At 40.9% G+C, this 26,580-nt stretch overlaps 1 protein-coding gene and 1 non-coding gene across 2 annotated transcripts in view; one reads left to right on the forward strand and one right to left on the reverse strand.

The window, feature by feature from the left end:
- Window positions 1-1,506: 1,506 nt before the first annotated feature.
- Window positions 1,507-26,580, forward strand: part of Raph1 (Ras association (RalGDS/AF-6) and pleckstrin homology domains 1) — a 52,911-nt gene continuing 27,837 nt past the window's right edge. The window contains exons 1-3 of the mRNA XM_059278186.1: window positions 1,507-1,626; window positions 6,463-6,568; window positions 7,972-8,480. Of these exons, the coding sequence (XP_059134169.1) occupies window positions 1,507-1,626; window positions 6,463-6,568; window positions 7,972-8,480 (735 nt within the window). The remainder of the gene's footprint in view (window positions 1,627-6,462; window positions 6,569-7,971; window positions 8,481-26,580) is intronic.
- Window positions 15,871-15,977, reverse strand: LOC131923762 (U6 spliceosomal RNA). Its single transcript, XR_009382692.1, has one exon. It is a non-coding gene; the product is annotated as a U6 spliceosomal RNA (small nuclear RNA).

The raw sequence follows: 26,580 nt of genomic DNA on the forward strand, positions 1-26,580 counted from the left end.
CTCATTTATTTAAACAGATACTTAATGACACAACTGTGACCCAAGTGCCAGCCACTCCAAGTATGTAGATGCAGAAGGAAATGAACCCTTACTCTTAGGGATCATTCCTTCCAGTGGAGAAGAGAAAGGATAAATGTGACTGGCTAAAAGTGCTATGAAGACACCACCAGAAAACCCACAGAATCAGTCAGCTAACCTGAGCCTATAGGGGTTCACAGAGACTGAACTAACAACCAGGGAGCCTGCATGGGACTGACCTAGGCCCTCTGCATATATGAGACAGTTGTGTAGCTTCTAACAGTGGAAACGGGCTGTCTATGATTATTGTGGCAGCTTTGAGGACCCTTATCCTCATAGTGAGTTGCCTTGTCCGGCCTTCAACTAGATATGCCATGTTTGGTTGATATCCATGGGAGGCCTGCCTTTCTCTGAATAGAAGTGGAGGAGGCGTGGATGGGGGCGGGGCAGAGGGGAGGAAAGAGGGGGAACAGTGGTCAGGTTGTCATAAATAAGTAAAGAGAGAAAGAAAGGTGACGAAGCCAGGTGTGGTGCTCACCTTTAATCCTAGCACCAGAAAGCGGAGACAGGTGGATCTCTGTGAGTTCAAGGCCAGCCTGGTCTACATAGAATTCTAGGACAGCTAGCACTACATAGGAAAACTCTGCCCTCCCTCCCCTCAAATAAACAGTCCTATGAGGAAAACTGAAAGCATACAGGGGACAGAATGTGACAAGGGTGGAATGCTATTTGGATGGGATGCTCACTTAGGCCGAGACCTGAATGAAGCCAGGGCACAAACCTGCATGTATCTGGAGGAGAGAGTCCCGGTGGGAGAGTTGACATAGAAAGGCTGGAGGTTGGAGCAAGTCTGTACGTTCCACGAGCAAGAGAGTTGAGTCTAGAAAACTGGAGGAGTGCGGTAGCAGGAGGAAATGGTGAGGGGCAGTCCCTGAAGGCCAGGGTTTTGCAGAGCTTCCTTTACCTGCCAGTGACTTTGGACTTTATTATATCTTCAGTAACTCTACGTGTTGGTGCATGATTTGAGGTGCAGTATGTTCAGTGTTTCAGAACATAGCCATCCTCATGTCACAGATTGGGAATTTAAGTGAAATCTTAACATAGTCTACAAAATATCTAGCCTCATATTTACGGAACTCTGTTGAAGTCTTTGAAACTATATGTGGAGTATTACAGAGCCAGTCAGCTGAGAGACTGACATTCTCTGCTGGTTGAAAGGAGTAAGTACTCTGTATATTTTAGAAATCGCTGGTTGTGACTCTAGTCCGACTTGATGGTGTCCCTTTCTTAGGGGACTGACCTCCCGGGCTCATCCGTTCCTTGAAGAACTGAGGCTTCTTCCTTACTCTGCTTGTCACCATCGTCTTCATCAATCGTTTCTGTTTTCTAAGATTTGATTTCAGAGAGTCACATCATGTATCAGGCCTTGTACTGAGTAATTAAGTTACCTTTGTACCTGCTCGCTCAACACACACGCCTGCATTTCAGATGGAGCAGTTGTCGGATGAAGAAATTGACCATGGTGCTGAGGAAGACAGTGACAAGGAAGACCAGGACCTGGATAAGATGTTTGGAGCCTGGCTCGGCGAACTGGACAAACTCACTCAGGTTAGACGGATTGCCTGAAAAGCTGGCTGAAGGTTTGAAGCTATTACTGCATATGTTTAAAGTTTAACGTACACACAGAAGGTGTGGGTGCAGGCTCAATTTTAAAATACTGCTAAAAGGGAAAAAACCATGAACAGGTAGAGGGATAGAAACTTTACAGTGCAAGGTAGCATCTTCTGTGGTTATTATTTGTGTATGCTTATGTGGACGTGTGTGTGTGTGTGTGTGTGTGTGTGTGTGTGTGTGTGTGTGTGTGTGTGATACGTGTGTCCATCTGTGTGAACATGGCCGTGCAGGACCCTCAGGGTTTCTTCCTCGGAAGGCCACAACTTCTTTGAAACATAGGGTCCTTTCTCTCCTCTTCTTCCCCTCTAAGCACCCCTCTTTTATTAAAGATAAGTTTGATACAGGCTTAAGCACCAGGACTAGATGGGGGGAAAGGGCTCAGAAGAAGGTAGGGAAGTGTGGGTATGGGTTCCGTAAGAGGAAGTCACCAGATGAAGTAGGTCTTTCATTGGCTTTCATGATGCTTTCCAATTGGGCCAGACCTGGGGGATCTCCCTGTTTCTGCCTCCCCAGGCTAGGATGACAAGTGCCCACCATCTAGACGTGGGTTGGGGAAGGCAGATGCATGTCCTCCTGCTTGCAAGTGCTTTACCAACCCAGCTGTCTCCTTAGCCCCTTCCTGTGGTTATTCTAAGGTTAAAAAAAACAACAGTTCTTTAACAGGGTTCCGTTAATACGAGAGGTGACTTAATATCTTCCATAAATTTGAGATTGTAAGCTAAAACAATTTTAAAGTCCAAAGCTTAAAAATCTAAATTTTGACATATTTTGTTCTATAACAAATTTAAATACACTTTATGGCATATATTGCTTGTATTTTCTGGCTCATATTTTCAAAATACTGACAAAAGTTTATTCCAGGCTACATTTAAAATGGTTCTAAAGTTTTTTGGTTTGGTTTGGTTTTTGCTTTGTTTTATTGGATTGTGGATTTCTTGTTGCTGGCAGTGCGGTGAGTGGTTGGTTGGTTGATTTTTTGAGATAGGGTCTCATGTAGCTCAGGGTGGCCTTGGACTTGACATGTAACTTGACTGCATTCCAGGATGACCTTGAACTGCCAGTCTTGTTGTGTCTGCTGCCCGAATGTTGAGATTATAGGCCTGGGACATCATGGCGTGCATGTGTTCATTTGTTTCGGATCATAGGTCTTAATTTTTAATTTTTATTATTACGTTGTCTGTGTGTATGTGGGAGCGGAGGGACCAGCACATGCATGCATGCCACAGTTTGCATGTGGAGGTTAGCGTACAACTTTGTGGAGTCTGCTACCTTTATATGGATTCCTGGGGTTGAATTTAGGGGCCAGGTTTTCATGGCAAGCATTTTACCTGCTAAGCCATTATCCCCTATGCCAGAAGACTTTTTTAGAATAAAAAGATGCAGTTTTTATTTCCCTGGTTAATATAATGTATGTAATAATGTATAAATATGGTTATATTTATTAAAACAAATTTAATTTCATAATAATGAGAATATTAGAATTTATTTATATTTATAGGACCCCTGGGATCTATACTCAGGTCCTCGTGCATAAGCTACAAGCTCTTAACTGAGCCATTTCCCAGTTCTTAAGTCTTCATTTTTATAGAAAGCAGTTTTATCATAAAGACATTGACTAGTATTCAGTTCTGTGCTGGTGTGGTGTTCTCAATAATAAATGTTCCCTATAGGATTAGGGTTTAAGTACTTTGTCCGTAGTCAGTTCCTCTGTTGGATAGGTTATTGGGTGGGTGGGTGGTGCAGCCTTGCTGGAGGAAATAGGGCACTGGGGCACAGCTTGAGAGTTTAAAGCCTGACACTTATGGTAGTTTGAATGTAATTGGCCCCCATAATCTCATAGGACCATAAGGAGTGGCACTACTAGGGGTGTGGCTTTGTTGGAGTGGATATGGCCTTGTTGGAGGAAGTATGAGGACGGGCTTTGAGGTTTTTTATGCTCAGGATACTGCCCAGTGTGTGAGTTGACTTCCTGTTGCCTGCAAGATGTAGGACTCAGCTACTTCTCCAGTACCATGTCTATCTGCATGTTACCATGCTTCCCGCCATGATGATAATGGACTGAACCTCTGAAACTATAAGTCACCCCAATTAAATGTTTTCCTTATAAGAGTTGCCGTGGTCGTGGTGTCTCTTCACAGCAGTAGACACCCTAAGACGCACCTCTTCTGGTTTACTCTCTTTGCTTGTGTTTGTGGTAAAAGACGTGATCTCTTAACTTCCTGCTCTTACCAGCTAACTTCTCTGGAACCCTAAACCCAAAAAAACTCTTTTCTATAAGTTGCTTCTGTTGTGACATTTTTCACAGCAACAGAAAATTAAAACAGTTGGGAAGAAAGAAGAAACAAAACAGAAGAAATAGAAATGATAATGTATAAAGGAAATTATCCAAGGGCCAGCTGGTATGTTGGGTAGGGTGTCTATGACCAGGTGGTTGTGTATTTGAGTAGGAGCCCAAAAGAGAAAAGCAGGTAGGAATGAGCCAACCTGCCTCAGTGAAGTAGGAACTCCACTCAGGTGGCATTTCTCACTTGGTGCTATATTCTCACATGTATTTTCAGTTGCCTACCTTTTCATCATAGAAATCTGTCATTAGAGAGACACATTAAAACCATTGCATATTACATTTGTTTTTATACATACTTTAAGAAATAGTTGACTTGCTAAGATTCAGATTTATGTCATTACTTAGCTCACTATAGGGTTACCTGTGCATGTATTCCATGTTAATGGTTAATCAAACTTAAGATTTAAGGAGTTGATGATTCTTCTAAAACAATTTGTATGTTGTCCATTTTTCTGGGAGAGGATCTGTAGGTTTTTGTAAATTCTTAGCAACCTCCCCAAGGGTTAAAAATGACCATATTACCAATTTCTTGAGCTGAGGAGTGTTTCTCTGTATTTCCTTTGTTGCCTCAGCACCATGGACAGGTAATTAAACTACATGTTCATTTATTTGAACTGGAAAGAGGTTGACTTTTCATAGGTCTTCAGTTACAGTCAAGTTATTTTATAGAAAATATTTTCCCTTCAGCTCTGTTGAAAGGAGTAATTAAAATTGCTTCTGAAGAATTAAGTTTGAGGCTAAAGGAGAATTTCATAGCTGTTTTTTTTTTTTTTGAATTTTTGAAATAAAGCACTGAGTTGTGGATCACGTTTATTTGATAGATAGCTTCAAAAACAGGATGAAGAACTGGAGCAATGGCTTAGTGGTTAAGAACACTGGCTGTTCTTGCAGAGGACACAGGTTTGGTTCTCAGCACCCAAGTGGCAGCTTGTAACTGTCTGTAATTCCAGTTCTAGGGCATCCAACTACCTCTTCTAGCCTCCACGGGTACTGCATGCACACATGATACACTTACATTCAGTCAAAATACTCACATACATAAAATAAAAATAAATCTTTCAAAACATAATGGAGATTGGGAGTGTAGCTTAATTGGTAGCACACTTCCCTAGCAACACAGAGACCAGGTCCCATTCTTAGGACCACATAACACACGTAGCATATTGGTAGCATATAACTATAACCACAGCACTCTACAGGTCATCTTCTGCTACATACAGTGAGACTGTAGCCAGTCTGAGCTACAAGAGAATCTATCCAAAAAAAAAAAACAAAACAAAACCAAACAACAGCAAAAACAAATGGGCACTATTTGTATGAATTATCAAAATCTTGAGATATGCAAATAATAAAGATAGAATTCTAATATAACTTTATGATTCTATAAATAGAATACATGAAGTTCTTTTTTTAGTTGAATTCCTTTTCTTTCCCTTCTCTTTGTTGTTGTGGTTGTAATTTTCTGTTTAGATACCTCTTCCTTATTATAGAAAGGCTTCAGGTGAAGAGTATCATTGTAAGAAGGTGATAAGGGCTAGAAGTATAATCTAGTTGTAGATTTGAGTGTCTGCTACACACAAGGCCTTAGGTTCAGTCCCCAGCACCACAACAGGGAGTGAGTGAATGAAATTCAAGATTGTACTTTGCATTTAGTCATGGATAAGACATGGATGAGGCTATGCTAGATCAAAAACACAACCCTTTAAGGAAAGAGATGGCGAAACTCCCTTCATGGTTCTTTACCATGTCCGTATTCATATACTTAGATTATTTCACAGTGAACTTACGTAGAATCATGTCATTGACTAAACAGTATATTTGAAAAGATGTTTACCCTGAACTGTGACAACTCTATGAGTCTCAGGTATCTTAAAAGTAAGTGTATATTTAGAAATGAGAGCTAGCTAGTGAAAACCAGTTATGTTTTTCCTTGGGGCTATCTCTTAGAAGAAACTTTAGCTTTGTTAGTATGTGTGCTGGATAGTTTTATGTCACCTTGACACATGCTAAAGTCTTCTGAGAGGAGGGAACCTCAATTAAGAAAATGCTTTCACAAGTTGAGGCTGCAAGCAAACCTGGAGGGCATTTTCTTACTTAGTGATCAATGAGGGAGGGCCCAGCCCATTGTGGTGCCATCCCTGGGCTGGTGGTCCTGGGTTCTATAAGAAAGCAGGCTGAGCAAGCCATGAGGAACAAGCCAGTAAGCAGCTCCCCTCCATGGCCTCTGCATCAGCTCCTGCTCCAGGTTCCTGATCTGTTGAGTTCCTTTCCTGACTTCCTTCAGTGACAAACAGTGATATGGTAATGGCTATGGTGTCTTATTGCTTCAGTAGAAACCCTAACTGAGACAATATGGCAGTTCATTCATCTTTTTGTGTAATGAAAACCCATATTAATATTACTTGTTAAACTTTCTTTTTTTAAAGAGTTTGGATTCTGACAAGCCCAAAGAACCAGTGAAAAGATCTCCTCTTCGCCAGGAAACAAATATGGCCAACTTTTCTTACCGTTTCTCCATATACAACTTGAATGGTAAGATTTGATTAAGTAAAGTCTAAAATAATATACTGAGTTCTATAATACAAGAATAATAGAAATGCAATTCTAAATGTAAAACAATATAAAAATTATATACACAACTTGACTGAGTTTTGTTTCTCCTTTCTTTAAGTGTGTGTGTGTGTGTGTGTGTGTGTGTGTGTGTGTGTGTAGATACGCACATGAGTGCAGGTCCCTGCAGAAGCCAGAAGTGTAAGATCCTCTTCAAGCTGGAGTTACAGGTGGTTGTGAATCATCTAATGTAGGTGATAGGAATTAGACTCAGGTCATCTGGAAGAAAAGTCCATGTTTTTAGCCACTGAGCCATTTCTCCGTTCTCAGTTCTGTTTTTCTTGATTTGTGCATATTAATTCAAGTTAATCAGAAGAGTTCAGAAGAAAAAGCAACTAGAACATAACAAATCGTTTTCTTGTCATGTATTTAATACTTGATACTGTGTATGAAGAAATGAGAAAGCCCACAACAATCTGATTGCATTGTTTTCTGACTTTATTAAAGTCCAAAGAAAACTATTCTTAGTAATTTTAAATCAGCCCATGTGACCTTTATTTAATGTACCTAGCCACTTCTTAGTGTTTGGAATAAATGTTGTAAATGTTTTAGACTTTTTTCTCTTTATGCTCTTCTCTCTTGGTAGTACTGTATCTACCTGGAAACTGACCATATTAAGTTGTTTTAGTTAAGGTTTGCGTCACTGCAGTGAAACACCATGACCAAAGGCAAGTTGGGGAGCAAAGGATTTATTTGGCTTACCTCCACACTGTCGTCCATTATTGAAGGAAGTCAGGACAGGAACTCAAACAGGGCAGGAGCCTGGAGGCAGGAGCTAATGCAGACAGAGGTCACAGAGGGGTGCTGTTTACTGGCTTGTTCCCCATGGCTTGCTCAGCCTGCTTTCTTACAGAACCCAGGACTACCAGTCCAGGAATGGCATCACCCACCCTGGGCTGCCCCCCCCCCCCATCACTAATTAAGAAAATGCCCAAAGCCAGCTCTTACGGAGGCATTTTCTGGGTTCGAGGTTCCCTCCCGTCAGACAACTCACCTGTGTCAAGTTGACATCAAGCTGGCCAGCATAACAGTGCAGAGTTACATGGGAGATTACATGGTTAAAACCATGGAATAGTACAAGGTGTTTGCAGTATTTTATCTTTGAGCTTAAAATCTAATTTTCGTTACCAGAGATCTTAAGAGATGGACTATTTGCTCCTGAAAGTTCTCTTAGAATATAAAACAAAACCTACTAAGTATTTTATTTGATTGGCTTTAGGCCCAATAAAATGTATTCTTTTGCTTTTTTCCTACTGCCTGTGGCTAATGTATAGTAGAATGTGTAGATTTTGATTGTGTTCTGGAAACTCATGTCTTCTTTGCAGAAGCTCTGAATCAGGGAGAGACTGTGGATCTGGATGCCCTGATGGCCGACCTCTGCTCCATAGAGCAGGAGCTCAGCAGTATTGGCTCAGGAAACAGTAAGCGCCAAGTCACAGAACCAAAAGTCACTCAGAAGCTACCTGCTGGCCGACATACATCGAAACATGGCACCCTCAGAGCATTACCATCTTCCTCTGCTAGAACAACTAAACCTTCCCATGCTAACTACTCCCTGGATGACATCACCGCACAGTTAGAACAGGCTTCCTTGAGCATGGATGAGGCTGCTCAGCAATCTGTAGTAGAAGAGTCTAAGCCCGTAGTGACGAATCAGCACCGAAGGACTGCGTCAGCCGGCACCGTGAGTGACGCTGACGTCCGCTCTATTAGTAACTCCTCCCGTTCGAGCATCACTTCTGCAGCTTCTAGCATGGATTCTTTGGATATCGACAAAGTGATGCGTCCTCAAGAACTGGATTTGATAGCGCATCAGGGCCAGCCGATTACTGAGGTAAGTAGATGGAAATTTTTAACATTTAAAATTTATCAAAAGTACTTCTCAGCTGAATAAGGCCACAGGAGAAGTATACACTAGTCAGGGTAGTGTCATGAAGATGAGTTAGAAGAGGGTTGGAGTCTTCTTTCTGTCTTTTGACCTGTTAGAACCCTTCAATTAATATTTCACATGATTAAAAAATTGAATTATGATTTACAAAGCCATGAATACTTAATAAGCTGATAATTGTTTTTAACATGATTAAAGACCATAAGGCCATGTAAATCGTCATTGTAGTCTCTGAAGATTCTGCTGTTTGGAGTTTGCTCCATTCTGTTATCAGAAGGGTTGGTTAGTGTGATAGAAAGGAAAGCTAGACGTGAAGAACTTTGTCAGTTGATACCCGTGGAACTCAGGTGAGTTACTCAGTTTCTCAGAAGAAAACTTTCATTCCTGTTGCCTAGCCTGCCTTCCTCACAGGGTGATTCAGAGACTCAGAGTGATGTGGGTGATATAAGATGACGTTTCCCTGAGTGTTTTAGCGTAAGAGTAGGAGATAGAGTTGTGATAATAGAGTTAACAAAAGAAAGATTTCTCTGTATCTAGAAGATAGGAGTTTTGTTGTATGATAGCAACAAGAAAAAATGAATGGATCATAACAAAGTCAGCCTTTCCAGTGAGCTTGTGTATATATACTCTCTTACAAAGCAAAAGAGTGTATGCGTTATTGGCACTAGTGTGGAATAGTGTCAAACACTGTGGAAAGAATTACAGAGAAACTTGAAATTTATTCTCTGGCATCGTTAGACTCTCTCCTACCCACCTGATTTAATTCTCCAGATTAATTTAAATTAATCAGTAACTCTTGGTATTTACCCAAATGCTTAGCTTTGTTTTGGATACTGTGGAGCTCAAAAAGCATTAATCATCACAGTTTAGAGACAAATGAGTTATTGCAAAGAAAGGAAGCAAATCATACGAACCTAAAGAATACACCCTCATTTATCTAAAATGGATCTTGTCTGCGTTCTGTAAAGAATTGGAAAACCAGTTTCTACTTTATGAAGAAACCCAATAGACTTTATGACCTAAGAATTGTAGCTAGCACCAGCTTCTCATTTCACGCCTGTCAGTTACCTGCTGAGATTGAAGTAAGCAGTGTTTTATTAGCGATGTGTTTTTTCCTTCTTTGTCTTGTATGTTATTACTTCCTTTCTGCTCTGTTATTTGAGTTTGATCAAAATTCGTGAGAACAGATCTGAATTACTAAGGATATTCTCTGTGGCTGTGGCTGTGGCTGTTGACTGCCTGTCTATGGTGATACTGTGTTCCCCAAAATACTGTGCACCCTAATAAACTTACCTGGGGTCAGAGAACAGAACAGCCACTAGATACAGAGGCCAGAAAATGGTGGCACACACACCTTTAATCCTAGCATTCCTAAGGCAGACATCCATCTGGATCTCTGTGAGTTCAAAGCCACACTGGAAACAGCCAGTCACACCTTTAATCCCAGGAAGTAATGGCAGGAAGCAGAAAGGTATATAAGGCGTGAGAACCAGGAACTAGAGGTTGGTTAAGCTTTTAGGCTTTTGAGCAGCAGTTCAGCTGAGATCCATTTGGATAAGGACTCAGAAGTTTCCAGTCTGAGGAAACAGGATCAGCTGAGGAACTGGTGAGGTGAGGTGACTGTGGCTTGTTCTGCTTCTCTGATCTTCCAGCGTTCGCCCCAATACCTGGCTCCAGGTTTGTTTTTATTAATAAGAACTTTCAAGATTCGTGCTCTACCTGTCCTGTCCATATGTCTTTCTGTCTGTAAAATACCACTCACCGAAGTTCAAACAATGTAAAAGAGTATAAAGTGAAAAGACCCATGTCTCAGGAAACACATCAAATGCTATCTGGTGATACCCATGGGCAAAGATAACAATATTTGGTGGTGTAGTATTTAATATATTTTTAATGAGGTTTGGTAGGGGGGATGGTCTAAAGTCTTATCTGGCCTCCTCTTTTAGTTTGTCCAGAATGATTTAAAAAAAAAATGGCTTAATAACTTGCTTCAGTATCCTTTTTTCTTGATAATACTGTGTTCTGATTCAGATTGAACAAACTGAGATGAGCTCATTAGATCCAAAACCCATGTATCAAACAGTCTTAAAATCAAATACAATTTTAAAACTTACAGTTAGCTTTTCATACATGGAATTCAATAGTTCTGTCAGACTTATGAAAAATTTCTGCCATGCACATGTCACATTCTGCTCCCAGAAATAAGCACTTTCTAATCTTTGAGATAGTTCTTATACCATTTAATCTCCATATCATTAAATCCACACATCACTGCATCTCTTTTTTTCCCCTGCTTCATATATTCTGTACTGACTTTGGAAAGTGAGACTCGGGCTTGTCTTTGAACAACACCTTTCTCTTCCCTGCTCCCGTTCCATCCTTTCTAGTTCTCCCTTCTTTTCCCGTCTCACGTTTAGTTACTGCTGTTTATTTCCTTTCTTTTTTGTGGTCTTAGCGATCAAACCCCGGGCCTTCCATGTGCTAGGCAAGCACTTACACACTCCACCACTGAGCTAACCCGCCAGCCCCCCAGTACACTCGGTGCTTTTATTCTAGCGACTGTCCACTTGAAGTTTGCTGCACAGCTGCATATTCTTTACTTTCTTTTAAGGGATAGCAGTTTGCTTTTAAAACGCGAACAAAAACACTTCATTTCCTCTATGTTTATCATTATTTCCGCTCTAATTTACCACAGTTGATTGAGTCTTGGTTAGCTTGAACAGAGTTCATTTCTCTTCATTTCTTCCCTCTTCAAATTCTTTTTCCTCCTAGTGTCTTATTTAGGATTATTTGTGTCTTTTCCCTCAGACCACTAACCTTCTGCAGAGAAGATTCTGCCAGTCTCTGGCATGAAGGGCATGTGCCTGGCAGCCAGCCTTTCAGCAGCCCATTAGGGACAAGCAAAGGTTTGGATGTGGGACTGTTTCTCAATGTGAACTTCATCTGATCCTTTAGATTTCTCAACACAAATATAACCGACACTTTGGGCTACGTGGATTTTAGTTATGAGAGGCTACCCTGGACATTGTAGGGTGTTTAGAAGCACCCCTAACTTCTACTCAGTAGGTGCCATTAGGTGGACATGTCTACATATCCATGAAAGATAAAATCACTCTCATTTGAGAATTTTATCTCGAGGTAGAAAATTAAAGCAAGTCAGAACCTTCTTTTCAGGAAAAATGACCTTGTTGTTTTTTTGGAAACACACGGAATTAAGATTAATTATAGATGACTAGTACAGGAGGATAACTGTGAGTTCTTCAGCCTGACTGTAGAGTGAGATACTATTTCAAACAAAGCAGAAAGAAAGATTTGTTATAGACTGTCTCTAGGTAGGGCCAGAGATCTAGCCCAGTGGTAGATACACTGCTTAGCTGGCACACACAAGGCTCTGTGTTCAGTCTGCAGCACCAGAGAGAAAATGGTTGTTCAGAGAAGTCGCCAGGTGTTATTGTTTACTTTAAAATGCCCCGGAGTCGTACGTGCATTCAGAACAGAAGAGTGCCTTGAAGAACATGGCAAGGCCTAGACCCTCACTTCCTCGTGTGGTACGACTTCTGTAAGTGAGTAAGAGCATGTCTCTGAGGGGCCTTAGTACTTACATTCATTCCTACATGATATGACCGGTTCCTGTGGAGTGTGACGTTTTCACAAGTCCTGCTCATTTCTGTTCTTGCCAATGTGGTCTCTTTCCCGTACAACCAGCTGTCAGTTAATAGGCCCAGAAAGGTCCTTGTGAGCAGCACGGACTCCCTCTGAAGATGACGTGCCAGAGGTGGCAGAGCTGAGTGAACTCATCTCCAGCAGTGGCCCAGTCTGTTGGGTCCTGTGAGTGAATATCAATCTGAGCATGCGTCCATTGCTGATGGGCAGGTGAAGAAGGACCTCTAGGGATTTCCTGCTTTCCCAAACACAGTGTCTGTCTGTGGCCCCACTGTCACGACTGCTGCCTCCGTGACAAAGCTGGGTGCTGGTCTGCTTTGCTCTGGTGCTAGCTCTGCGTTCAACTTGTGTTGGGCCTTTCACGTAGGTTACTCTCAGCCGTGTACTTTGTACCTTCCAGAAATGGTCCTTGTCTGCTTGTAAGTTTGCCATTATTAAAGCGCTTAGCAGGATTTGGAAAGAGAGGGAGTTCCTCATTAGCCTTCTTCCTCCCTGCAGCCTCTTGACTTCTGGAGTGCCCCACAATGGAGTCTTCAGACTAACTGTTTTCATCACATCCTTCTACACTGACAACTCCAATTTTAAACTTCTTTAAAAAATTTGTATACAAAACCATCATGTTTTCCCCTCCCCCAATTCCTCCCAGATCCTCCTTACCTCCTTACCCATCCAACTTAGTGTTCTTTCTCTCTCTCTCTCCCTCTCTCTCTCTCTCTCTCTCAAATAAAAATAGCACAATAAAAACCAAGAAATAGGGCTGGAGAGATGGCTCAGAGGTTAAGAGCACTGACTGTTCTTCCAGAGGTCCTGAGTTCAATTCCCAGCATCCACATGGTGGCTCACAATCATCTATAATGAGATCTGGTGCCCTCTTCTGGCCTGCAGACACCTATGCTGTATACATAATAAATAAATAAATCTTTTAAAAAAAAGAAAGACAAAGAAATAGACACACACCAAAAAAACTCTCAAAAACAAAAATCAAAATAGACAAAAGACGAGTAAAGCAAAAATGCCCAAAGAAAGCAAAATGAGTTAGAAAGTCTACAGAAATACACTGAGTTCATTTTATGGTGCCTGCCCTGAGGTGTGATTAATACACCCTGTGAGACTCTAGTGGAGAAAACTGGTTTCTCCTTAGCCGAAGAGTATTCATTGCAGACAGCTTCTTTAGGGATGGGCCCGTGTCCACTTCCCCCTCTTAGTGCTGGGACCCCACCTGGATTAAACCTGTGCACACCTTATTCGTGCTCCCGCTGTCCTTGTGAGTCCAGATGTTCATCCTGCTGTGTCTGGAATGTTACCTTTCACTCATTTGATGTGTGTTTTTCCCTAAACTACTTGAGTTGGCTGCATTTGTCATGACCTTTTCTGTTTGTCACGGCTACTACTGTCTCTATTTCCTGAGAACTATATTGACCATATAGAACTGATAAACCTTATTGATCTGGTAATTGAAACGGTGCTAAGAGCGGATATTTCTATGGATAATATATAGAAAAGTGGAAAGTTTTTATCTGACCAAGCATATGACATGAAGGCAAAGCAGAATTAGGTATCCATTCCATAAGTATTTGCTTAGATATTCCATAGATTCTCGGTGCCTAAGCACTGCCCTGGAATATAGAGGATAAATTGTCCTTATCGGGGACTGGAGAGAGAGCTCAGTGAGGTAAGTGCTTGTTGGGCAAGCATGAGAACCTGAGTTCAGATCCCGAGCATCCGCATAAAAACGGCATGATGATACAGGTCTGTAACTCCCGTGCTAAGGGCAGTGATTAAGTGGATCCCGGGGGGTTGGTAGCCAGCCAGTATTGCCAAATCAGTGAGCTACAAGTTTAGTAAGAGACCCTGCTTTAGCAAGTAAGGTGGAGCATTATTGAGGAAGACATCAGCCATCAACCTGTGACCTACAGAGGCACACACGAACCCAGCATCACACATGCAAGGTCATCAATAACATTGATGATTGATTTCAGAATGCTTTGCAACTCTGGAAGGATGAAATCTTTGAGGGGAAAGACTGCAGAGAAGTAAGGAATTAATGAATGATTAGGAAGTGGTAGAACTGCCGAGTATGGGTTCAGGAAATTTGGCAGTATGGAGAAATGAGGCAAGAGGAAGGTTAGCCAGGAGAGCTGAACATTTTGTGGTCCCTTCCTTACCCCGGTGGGTTAATGTGGTTGAATCCTGAAGGAGGGATGAGTCAGATTGAAACACGCATAGCTTGGGGGAAGGCTATTTCATATATTTATTCATATAAAACTTGAAAGGATGGGTGGGGAAATGGGAATTTAGTAGAGAATACGCCGCTGGCTGAGATGTGATTTTCTTTGTAAGGAAAGAGGTAAAGGGGAAAGCCAGAGCTTGAGGAATGGGGAGACTCAGCACAGGCTCTGAGGGGATGACTAACAGTGGGAGGAGATAAGGTCCTGCCAGTGGTCCAGGGCAAGCAGAGGGTCCTTAGCATAACCTGCTTCCGGCCACAGCCCTGCTGCTTAGTTAGTGTTGCCACAGAGCTGCATTGTCCAGAAGTGAAGTAAGGCGATCTTAACATTGTTGAGGAGTAGGATCATCTGGTTCTTAATTTTCTAATTTTCGTGTAAAAGAATGGACGGTGAGATAATTGCATGCAGTTTTTTATTGCTACTTTTGTTTCGTTCCTGTTTATTTCATTTCAGTGACCCATTTCTCTTCCTGCATGATGAAAAGCTGCTCTTTTCACCTCCATTACCTGTCATTTTTTTCCTTCCTCCATTTCCACAGCATGCTATTTCTCTGAGATGCCCCGGTAAGCAGGCCAAGCACCACTCTGACGTCACAGAAGAGCAGGCTGAGCTGACACCTGTAAGTTCTGTAAACACATCATGGGGCTGTTTGCACATCAGTGACGAAAAATAGATTCATTAGAACTCCAAGTGATGATGTCTGATCATATCATAATGTCAGCTTTTCTCTTATTCAATAAACTTAATTATTTAAAAAGACTTCTAAACAAACAAACAAAAAAAACCCACACTAAAATTAACCAGACCCAAAGTCAGTGAACTTCCATACAGTTTGAATAGACATTTGGAATGGGAAAACCACGGAGCTTCACATTAAATTTTACAATTTCATTATTGAATATATTTTATGCATTTACCCATCACCAAAAAAAAAAAACAAAACACAAAATCCATGGCAGGCAGAAATAGAAAAACAATTAGCTTTATATCCTCTTTAATAATTCATGTCCATTAACTGCATTCAGTCCTTCCTATCCCCTAAAATTTAGCTTTTTGTGTTCTTTATTCATGTTATACTATACACACATGTGCATTTGTTTACCTTTATACACATCATTGGCTGGATTCTGCATATGAGAGTGAACATGCAATTTTTTTTTCTTTCTGAGATTTTATATATATTATATATACATTCTAAGCCTATTTTCCTGAAAATTTTTTTGTAATAGCAAATACATATATCACTACCCCTTAGTAGGAATATCAGATATTAAAACAGTCTGTAGGAATAATCAGAAGGAAATTATTACTTAAGAACACACAGGAAGATTTTTAAGCTCTTATTACAGACTTTGCATGTCCTGAAAGATCCCATGTCCTACGTGATGGTCAGGGAGATACATCAAACTTACCTTGCCATAAAGACCTCTCCCCACCTCCTGAAGGGGAATATGGAATGCTGCATGGATTTGTGTGTCTTCCTTGCACAAAGGCCATAATGACCCCCTCTGTCTTGTTTCAGTGTTAGTGTATGTGCTGCGAAAGCGAGCACTCTTGCAAACTTTTTAACTTCGTTTTTCTTCAGAGCTGAATAGCATTCCGTTTTATAGATGTACCAGATTTTTATCATCCGTTCATCTGCTGATAGACAACTAGATTGTTTACAATGCTTTGATATAATGAATAAAGCAATAATAAACATGGGGATACAAATATCTGTGAGGTAGGGTGTAGGGTTCTCTGGGCATATGCCTAGGAGTGAAACACCTGGGTCATATGATAGTCTATTTTCAAACTTTTGAGAAGTCTCCAAACTGATTTCTACAATGGCTATATTAATTTACACTCTCACCAACAGTAAATAAGGATTCCTTTCAACATCCCCAACATTGGTTGTCATGCTTGTTGATGGCAGGCATTTTGATTAGGGTGAGGTGGTATCTCAAGAGTAGTTTGTTTTGGATTTGGGGTTTTGGTTTGGTTTTTTTGAGACAAAGTTTCTTCCTATAGCCTTGGCTGTCCTGGATTCACTCTGTAGCCCAGGCTGGCCTCGAACTCACAGAGATCCGCCTGACTCTGACTCCCAGGTGCTGGGATTAAAGGCGTGCACTGCCACCACCACCACCAGGCTTCAAAGTAGTTTTAATTTGCATTTGCCTGATGGCTAGGGATATTCCACACTTTCTAAAGATAATTATTGGCCATTTGTATTTCTTTTTTTGAAAACTGTCTTTTCAGTTAATTTGCCCATTTGTTGATTGACAGTTTTATTTTCATAGTATTTGATTTCTGCAATTCTTTGTAAGTTCTGGATATCCGGTCCTTGTCTGAAGTGTGGCTGGTAAAGATTTCCTTCCATTGTGTTGGCTGTCTGTTAACTGTGCCGAACTTTTTATTTTCGTGGAGTCCCATCTGTTGGTACTTGAGATTAGTTTTTGTGTTGTGTTCTTTTAAAAGTTTTTGCCATCCCCAGTATCCTCAAGGATATCACCTATGTTTCTTTTAAAAGTTTCAATGTTTCAGACTTTAAATTAAGGTCTTTGATCCATCTTGGATGGGTTTTTGTATACAATGTGAAAGATATAAATATAATTTCATTCTTCTGTGGGTAGAAATCCAATTTTTCTAGCACTGTATGTTGAATTTTTCAAATAAAAATTAAACCAAATTTAAAAGAAAATGAGTAAACCAAACCGTCACCTTTCTGAAACAGTGCTGTTGGGTGTTAACATTCGCTGTAGACGACCTGATAGAGGGAGTTTGTGTCGGAGCACTTCTTCAGTTCTGGCTCTAAGGGATTTCAAGAGCTTCTTCAGGCACTGACGGAGTTAGCTGTTCTTCAGGGCAGGTTCACGAAGTGCGGTGTCTCTTCCACAGTGGTGCCCAACTAAATACCTGCTCTCTGGCTGGTGTCCTCCTTACCAAGCAGTAGCTCCCAGTCCTTTTAATCCCAGCACTCCTTTTTAAGTAACAAATAATTTGTAACCCTATCTTTACTACCCCTAACAAAACTCACAGTTACATAATCTACCTACATTCCGACAATATCAAAAAATATAATGTCTTAATGCCTAGGATGAAAAAAATTAACCCAAATAATTTGTAATAAAAATATTTAATACATAAATATGTCTACCACTATTGAAGGATGTAAGACAGTAGGGAAAATCCACCTCCTCTTAATCTCAATTCTCACTGAAGTGATCAGGAGTGCGTTTGCTAATAAATACCTAAGAAAGGAAGAGTGCAATACGAGCGACTCCCAGAGCTGCAGTGCGCCCTGAAAGTGACAGGCATGACCTAGGGGTGCAGTGAAAAAAGAGGGGACGTGACCTCAACTGAAGCAGGGATGCGGTGTGCTGAGACAGTCACAGTCCGAGAAGGGACAATGGAAAGGTCTTTGCGTTCTTCTTGCCTTAGCAATACTGAGTGCTGGGGTTGTAAGCATTGCCCACCTTAGCTGGCTCTTGAGATAAGTTTCTTGCTGTAGTTACAGTGATTAAATGAGATGGGTTAGTAAGGAATGATTTTTTGATAATTTTATAAAACATACAATTCTCATTGTGGTACACTTAAACAAAATAATATGAAATCTTTTTAAACAGCTGTACCAGCTCAGTGAAATCCCTGTATTTCGTATTTTTACTGACACAGCATTTGTTCTTTGTTCCGAGGAATTTCCGATCTGGGTGTGTCTGACACTGACATTGCCAGTTGTGACATGGTAGCTCTTTCTTTAAACCAGGGTTCCATTGGTCAGGGTTTCACGTCATTATAAACAGTTTATAAAAAGAAGTTTTAAAGGACTCCTGGAGGGTAGGGACAGCATGGTGAAGAGGAAATGTGAGTATAAGCAGAGCACCATGTTGATATGCATGAAAGTTAATCCAACCCATTATATTCGATAGTATTAAAATGAAAAGTACAGAATTTCCTCAACCTATTTCATCAGATGAAATGCTCCAAAATTATTGAAAATTAACTTTATACAAGATTACCTTGTGTTTATATGTAAAATATGCAGGTTTTTCATCTATATCATTTTCCATGGAAGGACATAAATGTCTTGTGGGATGGATTGTGGACTTCTATGCAGTATTGTGCCATGCTTTAGGACAGCTGGCATTTTCGATTTTCTTCTCAACAAATGCTTTTAACCCTTCCTCTTGTCTTTATTGTGAACTCCCAAAACACCCTCACCATTTTCTGAGATGCCAAGTTAAGGACAGTACTGCACCCCGAGAACCAAGTATTTGCTTATTTTTTCATTTCCTCTGCTCATCCACCCTTTTCAGCCTCCTTCTCGTCCTCCAAGACTGCACTTTTTCCAGAATACTCTCCTAAGCCCCTGACTTTGGCATAGGGTCTCCGCGGCTCCTCCTTCCCAGGCCACCTAGCACACTGCGTTGTAGTCAGTGGATGCTGCAGGGCTGTGAGGGAGGGGTGCAGGCCAGGCAGAGTGGGGAGCAAGTACTAAGTGCCTGCCCCAGCTCCAGGCTTGAAGTTAGTCTAAAAGATGGCTGAATAGACAGAGAGAGCATGCATGGAAGAGAAAAGGAAAACATATAGGCCTTGGCTAGCTAGCTATTTATTCATTCATTCATTCATTCACTCATTTAATTGGGCACTAAATTCAGGTCGTTAGGCTTCCACAAGTGCTGAGCCACCTCGCTGGCCAAGTGTGATTGTTAACTAGCAACACGTGCCGGGATACCTGGCCGTTAGCTGCACGCACACCTCTTCTCTCCTTTCCATCTTTCTCCAGTGAGAAGGCGCCTCTCTTCTTCCTTCTGAAAGCGGGACTTAGGAGCAGTGTGCGACTGACGGGCACTAAAGGGAGGGAGGCGGGTAACGTAGGCATCGATTTAAAGGAGAGTTTCTTTCAGCTTCTGGGTTCTAGGTGCCATGTCTCCTGTTACCCACACCTGTGGTTTACGTAGAAGGAACCTGGATCTGCCCTCCCTTATAAGGTCCCGGCGTTCTGCTTCTAGTGAACCACGTCCTGTTCTTCAGTAAAAACTTCAGCTTATTATTTTGCTTCCAGAGTATTGCCCCCATTATCAAAGTACATTGCAGTAATACTTTCATAAGTCAAATTTTTATTATCTATAGTAATCACTAAAAAGCATTATGATAATATATTTTTGGATCTTTTTTTTTTAACCTCTGAGATCTAAACCATGGCTTTTTTTTTTTAATATTTTAAAAATGACTTTATGTGTTTAGGTGTTTTGTCTGCGTGTATGTCTGTGCACCATATGCATGGCTGGTGCCTGTGGAGACTGAAAGAAGGCATCAGTTCCCTAGGACTGGAGTTAGAGACAGTTATGAGCCACCATGTGGGTCCTGGAAATCAAACCCGGATCCTCTGGAAGAGCAGTCAGTGCTCTTAACCATTGAGTTATCTCTCATACCCATGTCTTTAAAAAAAACTAAATTATTAGCTGGATGGTGGTGGTGCACGCCTTTAATCCCAGCACTTGGGAGGCAGAGTCAGGCGGATCTCTGTGAGTTCGAGGCCAGCCTGGTCTACAGAGTGAGTTCCAGGACAGGCACAGAGAAACCCTGTCTCAAAAACAAAAACCACTAAATTATTAAGTGGGGGAGAGGAGAGCGTGCTTATGACGCCACACTTGCGGAGCAGTCGAAGGACAACCCCTTTGGGGAACTGGTTCTCTTCCTCCAGGATGTTTTAAGACAGCATCGCTCTTACTGTCTCCGCCATACTGTATATTTCAGGCAATTATATTGTCCGGAAAAGCTTGCCATAGGAGTGCTGGGATCACAAATGGCCATCTAGCCTTTTACCTGGGTTTTGGGGTTCACTCATGTTAGTGTGTGTGTGTGTGTGTGTGTGTGTGTGTGCAAGCACTTCCATTGCTGAGCCATCTGGCCCCCTGGGTCTGTCTCTTAAGCAACAACCAGAATACTTTCTGAAAACCAGGTGCCAAAATGTTTATATCTAATTGCTACATTAGAATTCATGTCTGGAGTTATATTTTACCAAGTCATAGCTTTTGTGGATGGCATGAAGCAAATTTCATTTTTTTTTGAAACTTGAAATGCAAGGCTAGCAAGATGGCTCAGTGGCTAAAGGCACCTGTCACCAAGCTGTGTGACCTGGGTGTGACCCCCCAGGACGTGCATGGTGGAAGAAGAGTTATCTTCTGACCTCTACTCTGTAGAAATGTACACCAATACACACATATGCCATAGAAGCACCAAGATATATGTACATACATGTACACAAAATAAATAAAATTATTAAAAAAATTAAACTTGAAGTGTGGTTACATGAATATTGATATTCCACTATTTGGGGCTCTTTCTGGAAAAGTAACCTTTGGAAGATAAATTGAGATGTTTTCAAGGAATTATTTTCTTGGGCTGGAAAGATGGCTAAGGGGTCAAAAGCACTTCTTGTAGAGATGTGAGGACTAGAGTTTGGATCCCTGGAACCCACATAAATGCCAAGTGGGCATGTAGCCTGCCTGCAGTCCCAGCCACTAGAGACAAAGAGGATTCCAAGAAAAAGCTAGCGAGCCAGACTAGTGAAGTCAGTGAGAGACCCTGCCTCCTTACAGAAGCTGGAAACCAGCTGAGGAAGACACCCAACGTCAGCTTCTGGCCTCCACAGGCACATATACATGTAACTACAACATACACACATACCTACACCTGGAGACACAGGCACACACTATACACACATTACTTTCTTCAAATCCATGCTGTGTTTTACATATTTGTGTAAAAATATATTTTTCTTGTGTAGATGACAAATAATAAATGAGAATAGTGGAAGTTATAGCTGACATTTTTTTTTTTTTTTTTTTTTATAGCTGACATTTTTAAATTTTGCTTTTTAGTCTTTATACTTTTGTTTTCTCTCTGGTCTGGGCTGAGCAGTAACCTTAAACTAAATTTGAATTTTCAGAAACTTCTGCCTACCTACAGTTTTATGGATGAGATATCTAGCCTGCCTCTTTGGGAGGACTGTAGCACATAGATAAATGAGGGCCTAGGAATAATTGTCTCAGTTCTCAATGTTTGTTCTTTTTAGTGGTGGTCATGAGGAATCCCCTTCAGCACACACTATTAGGTTTCTTTTTGTTGTTTTGGGGAAATGAATGAGAGGGGCCAGTTTTATAGGTTCATCTTTAACTAAAAGGAACTTTGGCAATACAAACAAGTACCATGTAACAGACTCAACATAGTGTAGATCTGAGCTAAGTTAAAGGTAGCATCTTTCATAGTAGTCTTCCAGTCTTGAAGGAATATGCTGTATCATCTATGTGGACTTGTGTCTACAGGTCTTGTATCTGTTCATTGGACTTTTTTCCAAAGAGCTTTGTCAGAATAATTTGATACTGTTAGATTTATAAAATATAACATTATGGAACATTTTTTGGTACAATACTTTCCATTCACATTCATTGCTTTCAGTGGTAAAGGTAAATACTAATTCAGATTTATTAAGGGACAGGCAGGTCCAATGATACACATACTAAACAGTCTCAGTTTAAGGTTAAATATGCTGGTACTGCAACGTGTTATTTATCAAGAGGGGCTTGAGAGATGAATCAGTTATTCAGAGAGTATACTGCTCTTCCAAAGAACCTGAGTTCGGTTCCCAGCACCCACACCAGGTGACTCACACCTGCCTGCAACTCCAGCTCCAGGGGATCCAACAAACCTGGCCCCCATGAACACCTGTACTCACATGCACACACAGACACACAGACACATCATTAAAATAAAATGATTCTTTTTTTAAGGTACTAAGAAGGTGTAAATGGTGGTTAGGGTCCATGTTATTTGCATCATTGCTGAGAAAATATATTATTTGAATAAGTTTAAATCAGTTCAAGGGAAAAATATTCAGTGTTCATTTTCTATGAAAGTCCTTCACTGTGTAACACTGTCTTATAATGAATGGATTAATAAAATTTTACTGAAAACAAAAGCAGGCAAAATACATATGGGTGTTTTTCCTCTTGGTATGGCTCATTGAATTATGGGAAATGGTTGTCAGTTTTTTTTTTTTAAATATTTCTGTTCTAAACACAGTATACTGTTGAAATCTCTGTAAATCTTTTACAGATTTTTTAATAGGAAGAACTATAGTCATCAGCCTTTGACACAGTTTTATTTGTGCTCTGTGCACAGCACTCTTGACCACTGGCTTGTAAACCAGACTGGCTCTGTGATCTTTGGATATGTTATGTAGAGCCAGAAACCAGCAAGTCTCCGGGAACACATCCATGGGCACAGACAGGCCTTTACCTCTTACTCCTTTCTGTGGGTGATGGTGGTGGTTTGTATTTTTTTTATAAATAATTTTTTCTTGATGGACATAGTTCAGTCATTTTACAAAAAATAGATATGAGATTAATTATAGAGTCGTTCTTGCTCTATTTTATTTTAAGGCACACAAGCCTCCACTGACGTCTCTTCTTGCCTTTTTGTTTTCTCTCTCTCTTCCTGCACAAGCACTCCTATCTGGACAGGGAAACCTCCCTTCTTCTGAGAAACATTGCAGGAAAACCTTCTCATTTGCTGACCAAGGTGACGCCACTGTCTTCCACGTGCATGTAACTATTCACTGCCTGTAGACGGAATTTGATCTCTGGTTGGGACTGTATTCTCCGTATCTCTTTCTTATTATGTAGTACTACTGTCTTTAGTTCATGGTGCTTTTCCTCTTGCTAAAAGTAATTGTCTTCCTAAGCTAATGACTGTTAATATTCAGAGCCAAGAATATGTTCAGTAATTTCCACTTGTTTTTAACTTCTACAGATGCCTAGTGTTCTTCCAAGTGTGTTAAACTTTTTCTAGTGTAATTGTCTATTGCATTTCAAAGCCTAAAAACATCGCTTTAGTTTAACTTTTGCTATTAATGGTTTTATGCTATGGGTTTCTTTTGCAAGCTTTACAACCCTTGCTTACGTTATTACCTCGGGTTTAATTCCAGCACATAATGACATAGACAGAGTTTTGATTTATATTAACTTAGTCTTACTGAAAGAGAAGATCACAATGTGAATTTCTCAGTTTTCTACCTCAGTTTGATTCAGTTCAGCTGGATTTTGCTGGGATACTGTTTTACAACTTAAAATCTTTCATCATTTCTCATTAGTAACTAGGTAACAGTAATCAAGGAGCCGGATGGCTGTTTTCTTAATCATTGTCTTAATAATTATCTTATTTAAATAGGACAGTGTTAAGTTCAAGAATGCCAGGCGTATAATTTCTGAAGAATAAACAGTGTAGAGGCTATGTGTGTTATTATATCTGAGAGGATTTTTCCTTTCATTTATTCATATTCATAGCATAAACTTTGGAAAGAAGGTAACTGACTAAACTCAAAATCCCTCTAAGAAGCAGCTCAAAGAAAAGACCCCTTGACAGAATAAGTAGTGAGACCTTTTTTCCCCCTACATTTCCTTTCTAAAACAAATCCAGAATCAGAAGCATGAAGGTCAGAGCAGTAAAGAAATTGAAGCAGGTTTCGTTCAAGTACTTTCTAGCCTGAGTCCACCATCATAGCTTAACTAGGATCTGTTCCAGAAGTGCTAGCTCTTGCGAGTACACTGTCTGTCTGTCTGTCCGTCCCCTGCGTTTCCAGATAGTTGACAGCTGCTAGGGGTTCCTGACTATTACCAGCATCTTAGTCACTAACACTTAAATTCCCCAGAAGCTCCCCATCTTCTCCCTGGGCCCACAACTCCCTACCAGTGGCACAGGCTGAGCATTCTGACCAGCTGTCCTAGACTTCTCACTTAGCATCTCAGATCCCTAATGAGCCTGTTGGAATCCTCAGAGTCTACTGGATTTCCCGTCTGTTCCGTTCCCCTGGCCTCCGCCACACCAGCCATCCCTTAGCGCTTACCCGAGCACTAGAGTCGTCTAACTTTGTCCCTCATCTCTTTCCTACACTGTTCCAGATTGAGCTGAACGTTTCTCTTGCCTGTTTGTCTAGTCGTCTGTATTGACCCTGAACTATGAGGTAGACTAGTTAGTGTACAGCACTGTAAAATGGACACGTTCCTTATTCTTAAGGAGTACACAGTCTGTTATGAAGATAAAATAGCCAGGCACTGTGGTACCTGTAATCTTAGCACTGGGAAAATAAAGGCAAATGGATCAGGAGTTCAAGGCTGTTCTCAGCTATTCAGTGAATTTGAGGTCAGCCTGGGACTGTAGGAGACCCTATATTGTGTGTGTGTGTGTGTGTGTGTGTGTGTGTGTGTGTGTGTGTGTGTACATATGCATACACACACATAAAAAAAGCTAAATTATGTTAAGTGCTGTGAAGGGAACAAAGAAGTAGAGACTCCTATGGAGAAGATAAACAATCAGTCTCACTGATGCCGAGGCCAGAAAAGGCATTTTTGGTAGATGGAATTGAAGCTAAAGTCTAAAGGGTGGAAGAAGCCGGCCTGAAAAGAGAGGCATGTTCCATGTGGGTAGGCCGAGGGCACAGAGGTCCGACTCAAGAAGCAGCGAGAGTCTGTAGTGCTGAGACGACCGTGATAAAGTGGAGCTACGAGTGCTTTGCTTTGTGCAGATAAACGTAAACAAGAGCCAGATCATTTGAGGCCTGCTCGGACGTTGACATTTCTCTAAGTGCAGTGGAAGCTGGTGGGGGAAGTAGCATCATCCGTTCGGTTCATATTCATTGGGTACCTTCTATGTGCCAATGTCTATGGTCCTGGGAATTATAGGCAATAAACAAGTTCTTCACACGGAAAGAATTGTACTTGGTAAGTTTGAGATTAAACATGGTAGTAACTTCCCATCCCCTTCTGCCAAGGAAACTGTAGTGCAGACTGAAATATGAAAACTTTCTACCTACAGCTTAGAGGGCATTGGCAGTGTATCTGCTAGCAACATCTGGGTTGCTAACCAGAGATACCACAGTGTAAGGAGGACTAGTAGTACCCTGCTTGTGCAGTAGAAATTTGAGCAAGAATGTGATTCAGTAGTGTGGAACCTAAACACTTAAGAATGGACTTGGGATGGCATCATGGAACAAGCGGCATATGTTCCTAAGCAACCCAGACCGTAGAGCTCAGATGAACCTTCCTCTGAGGTTGTCGGTGCCCTCTATCAGAGCACCTGCCTCTCAGAAACTATGTGCCCTTCCTTCTTTGGTGCTGGGCATTGAATCCTGAATCTTTCATCTACCCAACGTGTCCTCTGCCATTGAGCTCTCCCTTCAGCCCCAGGTGTATGTACCACTAACATACCAACCTACGGAGTAGTCTGGCTTTCTACCAGAAAGCCTGGTACCCCAGTTCCCAACCTCCAGATGTCTACCAGAGTTTAAGAACTATGCTAGTAGTAACCTTCATTTTCTCTGCTTCAGAAAAGATGCTAAAATACTTTTACATTATGTCTTTAACAAGTACTTTTCTTTATTGATACTCCAAAAGCCAAGGCTATAAACCATTAGGACAATAGAAACTGAGGTTATAGTATAATGAATATGTAGTTAAGTAGTTAATAAATATGTGTATGATCTTAAGACAGCAATCTTTATGCATTATAGTCGGCACAGTGACTATAATAATCACACAAGCCTTGTATTTTGAATTTAAATTAGATATCATATACAACATAACTTGTGGTTCAGCAAATTTTAGATAATTAATGTTAGTTCTCTTGACGAGAGTTTAATATAATTTCATGATTTCTTCAGAGAAACAGCTATAATTACTTTGATTCTGGGCGGCATTATACAGTAGAGCATCCAATGAATATTAAATTATCACTTCAAGTTCTCTTTGAGTTCATTGGTTACTTTTTCAATGTTGCAGTCTTCCAGAGAAATTGCAAACCACTGTTTAGCACCTTAATGTCATTATGTTTGTTCTGAACCTATAAAGTCTTAGTTTCTCCATTGAAGTCATTCACTGTCCCTCTCTGAGCAACGGTAACTCTCTGAGTACTGACATTCTGATCCTGACACCCCAGAGAATGTTTCACTTTGTAACCCAGCATTGGTTTTCCTTTAATCACGAGATCTTTACCCTGTTTTTGTGCTATGTGCAAATTTGAGGAGGCTTGGCATTTGATGGCTAGTGATAGCCACACAGGAGTTTTTCAGTAGAGAATGGGTTGTCTCTTGCTCTTTTAAGAGAAGAAGTAGGAGA

The sequence above is a fragment of the Peromyscus eremicus genome, chromosome 13 (assembly GCF_949786415.1).
Source record: "Peromyscus eremicus chromosome 13, PerEre_H2_v1, whole genome shotgun sequence".
Classification (NCBI taxonomy): domain Eukaryota; kingdom Metazoa; phylum Chordata; class Mammalia; order Rodentia; family Cricetidae; genus Peromyscus; species Peromyscus eremicus.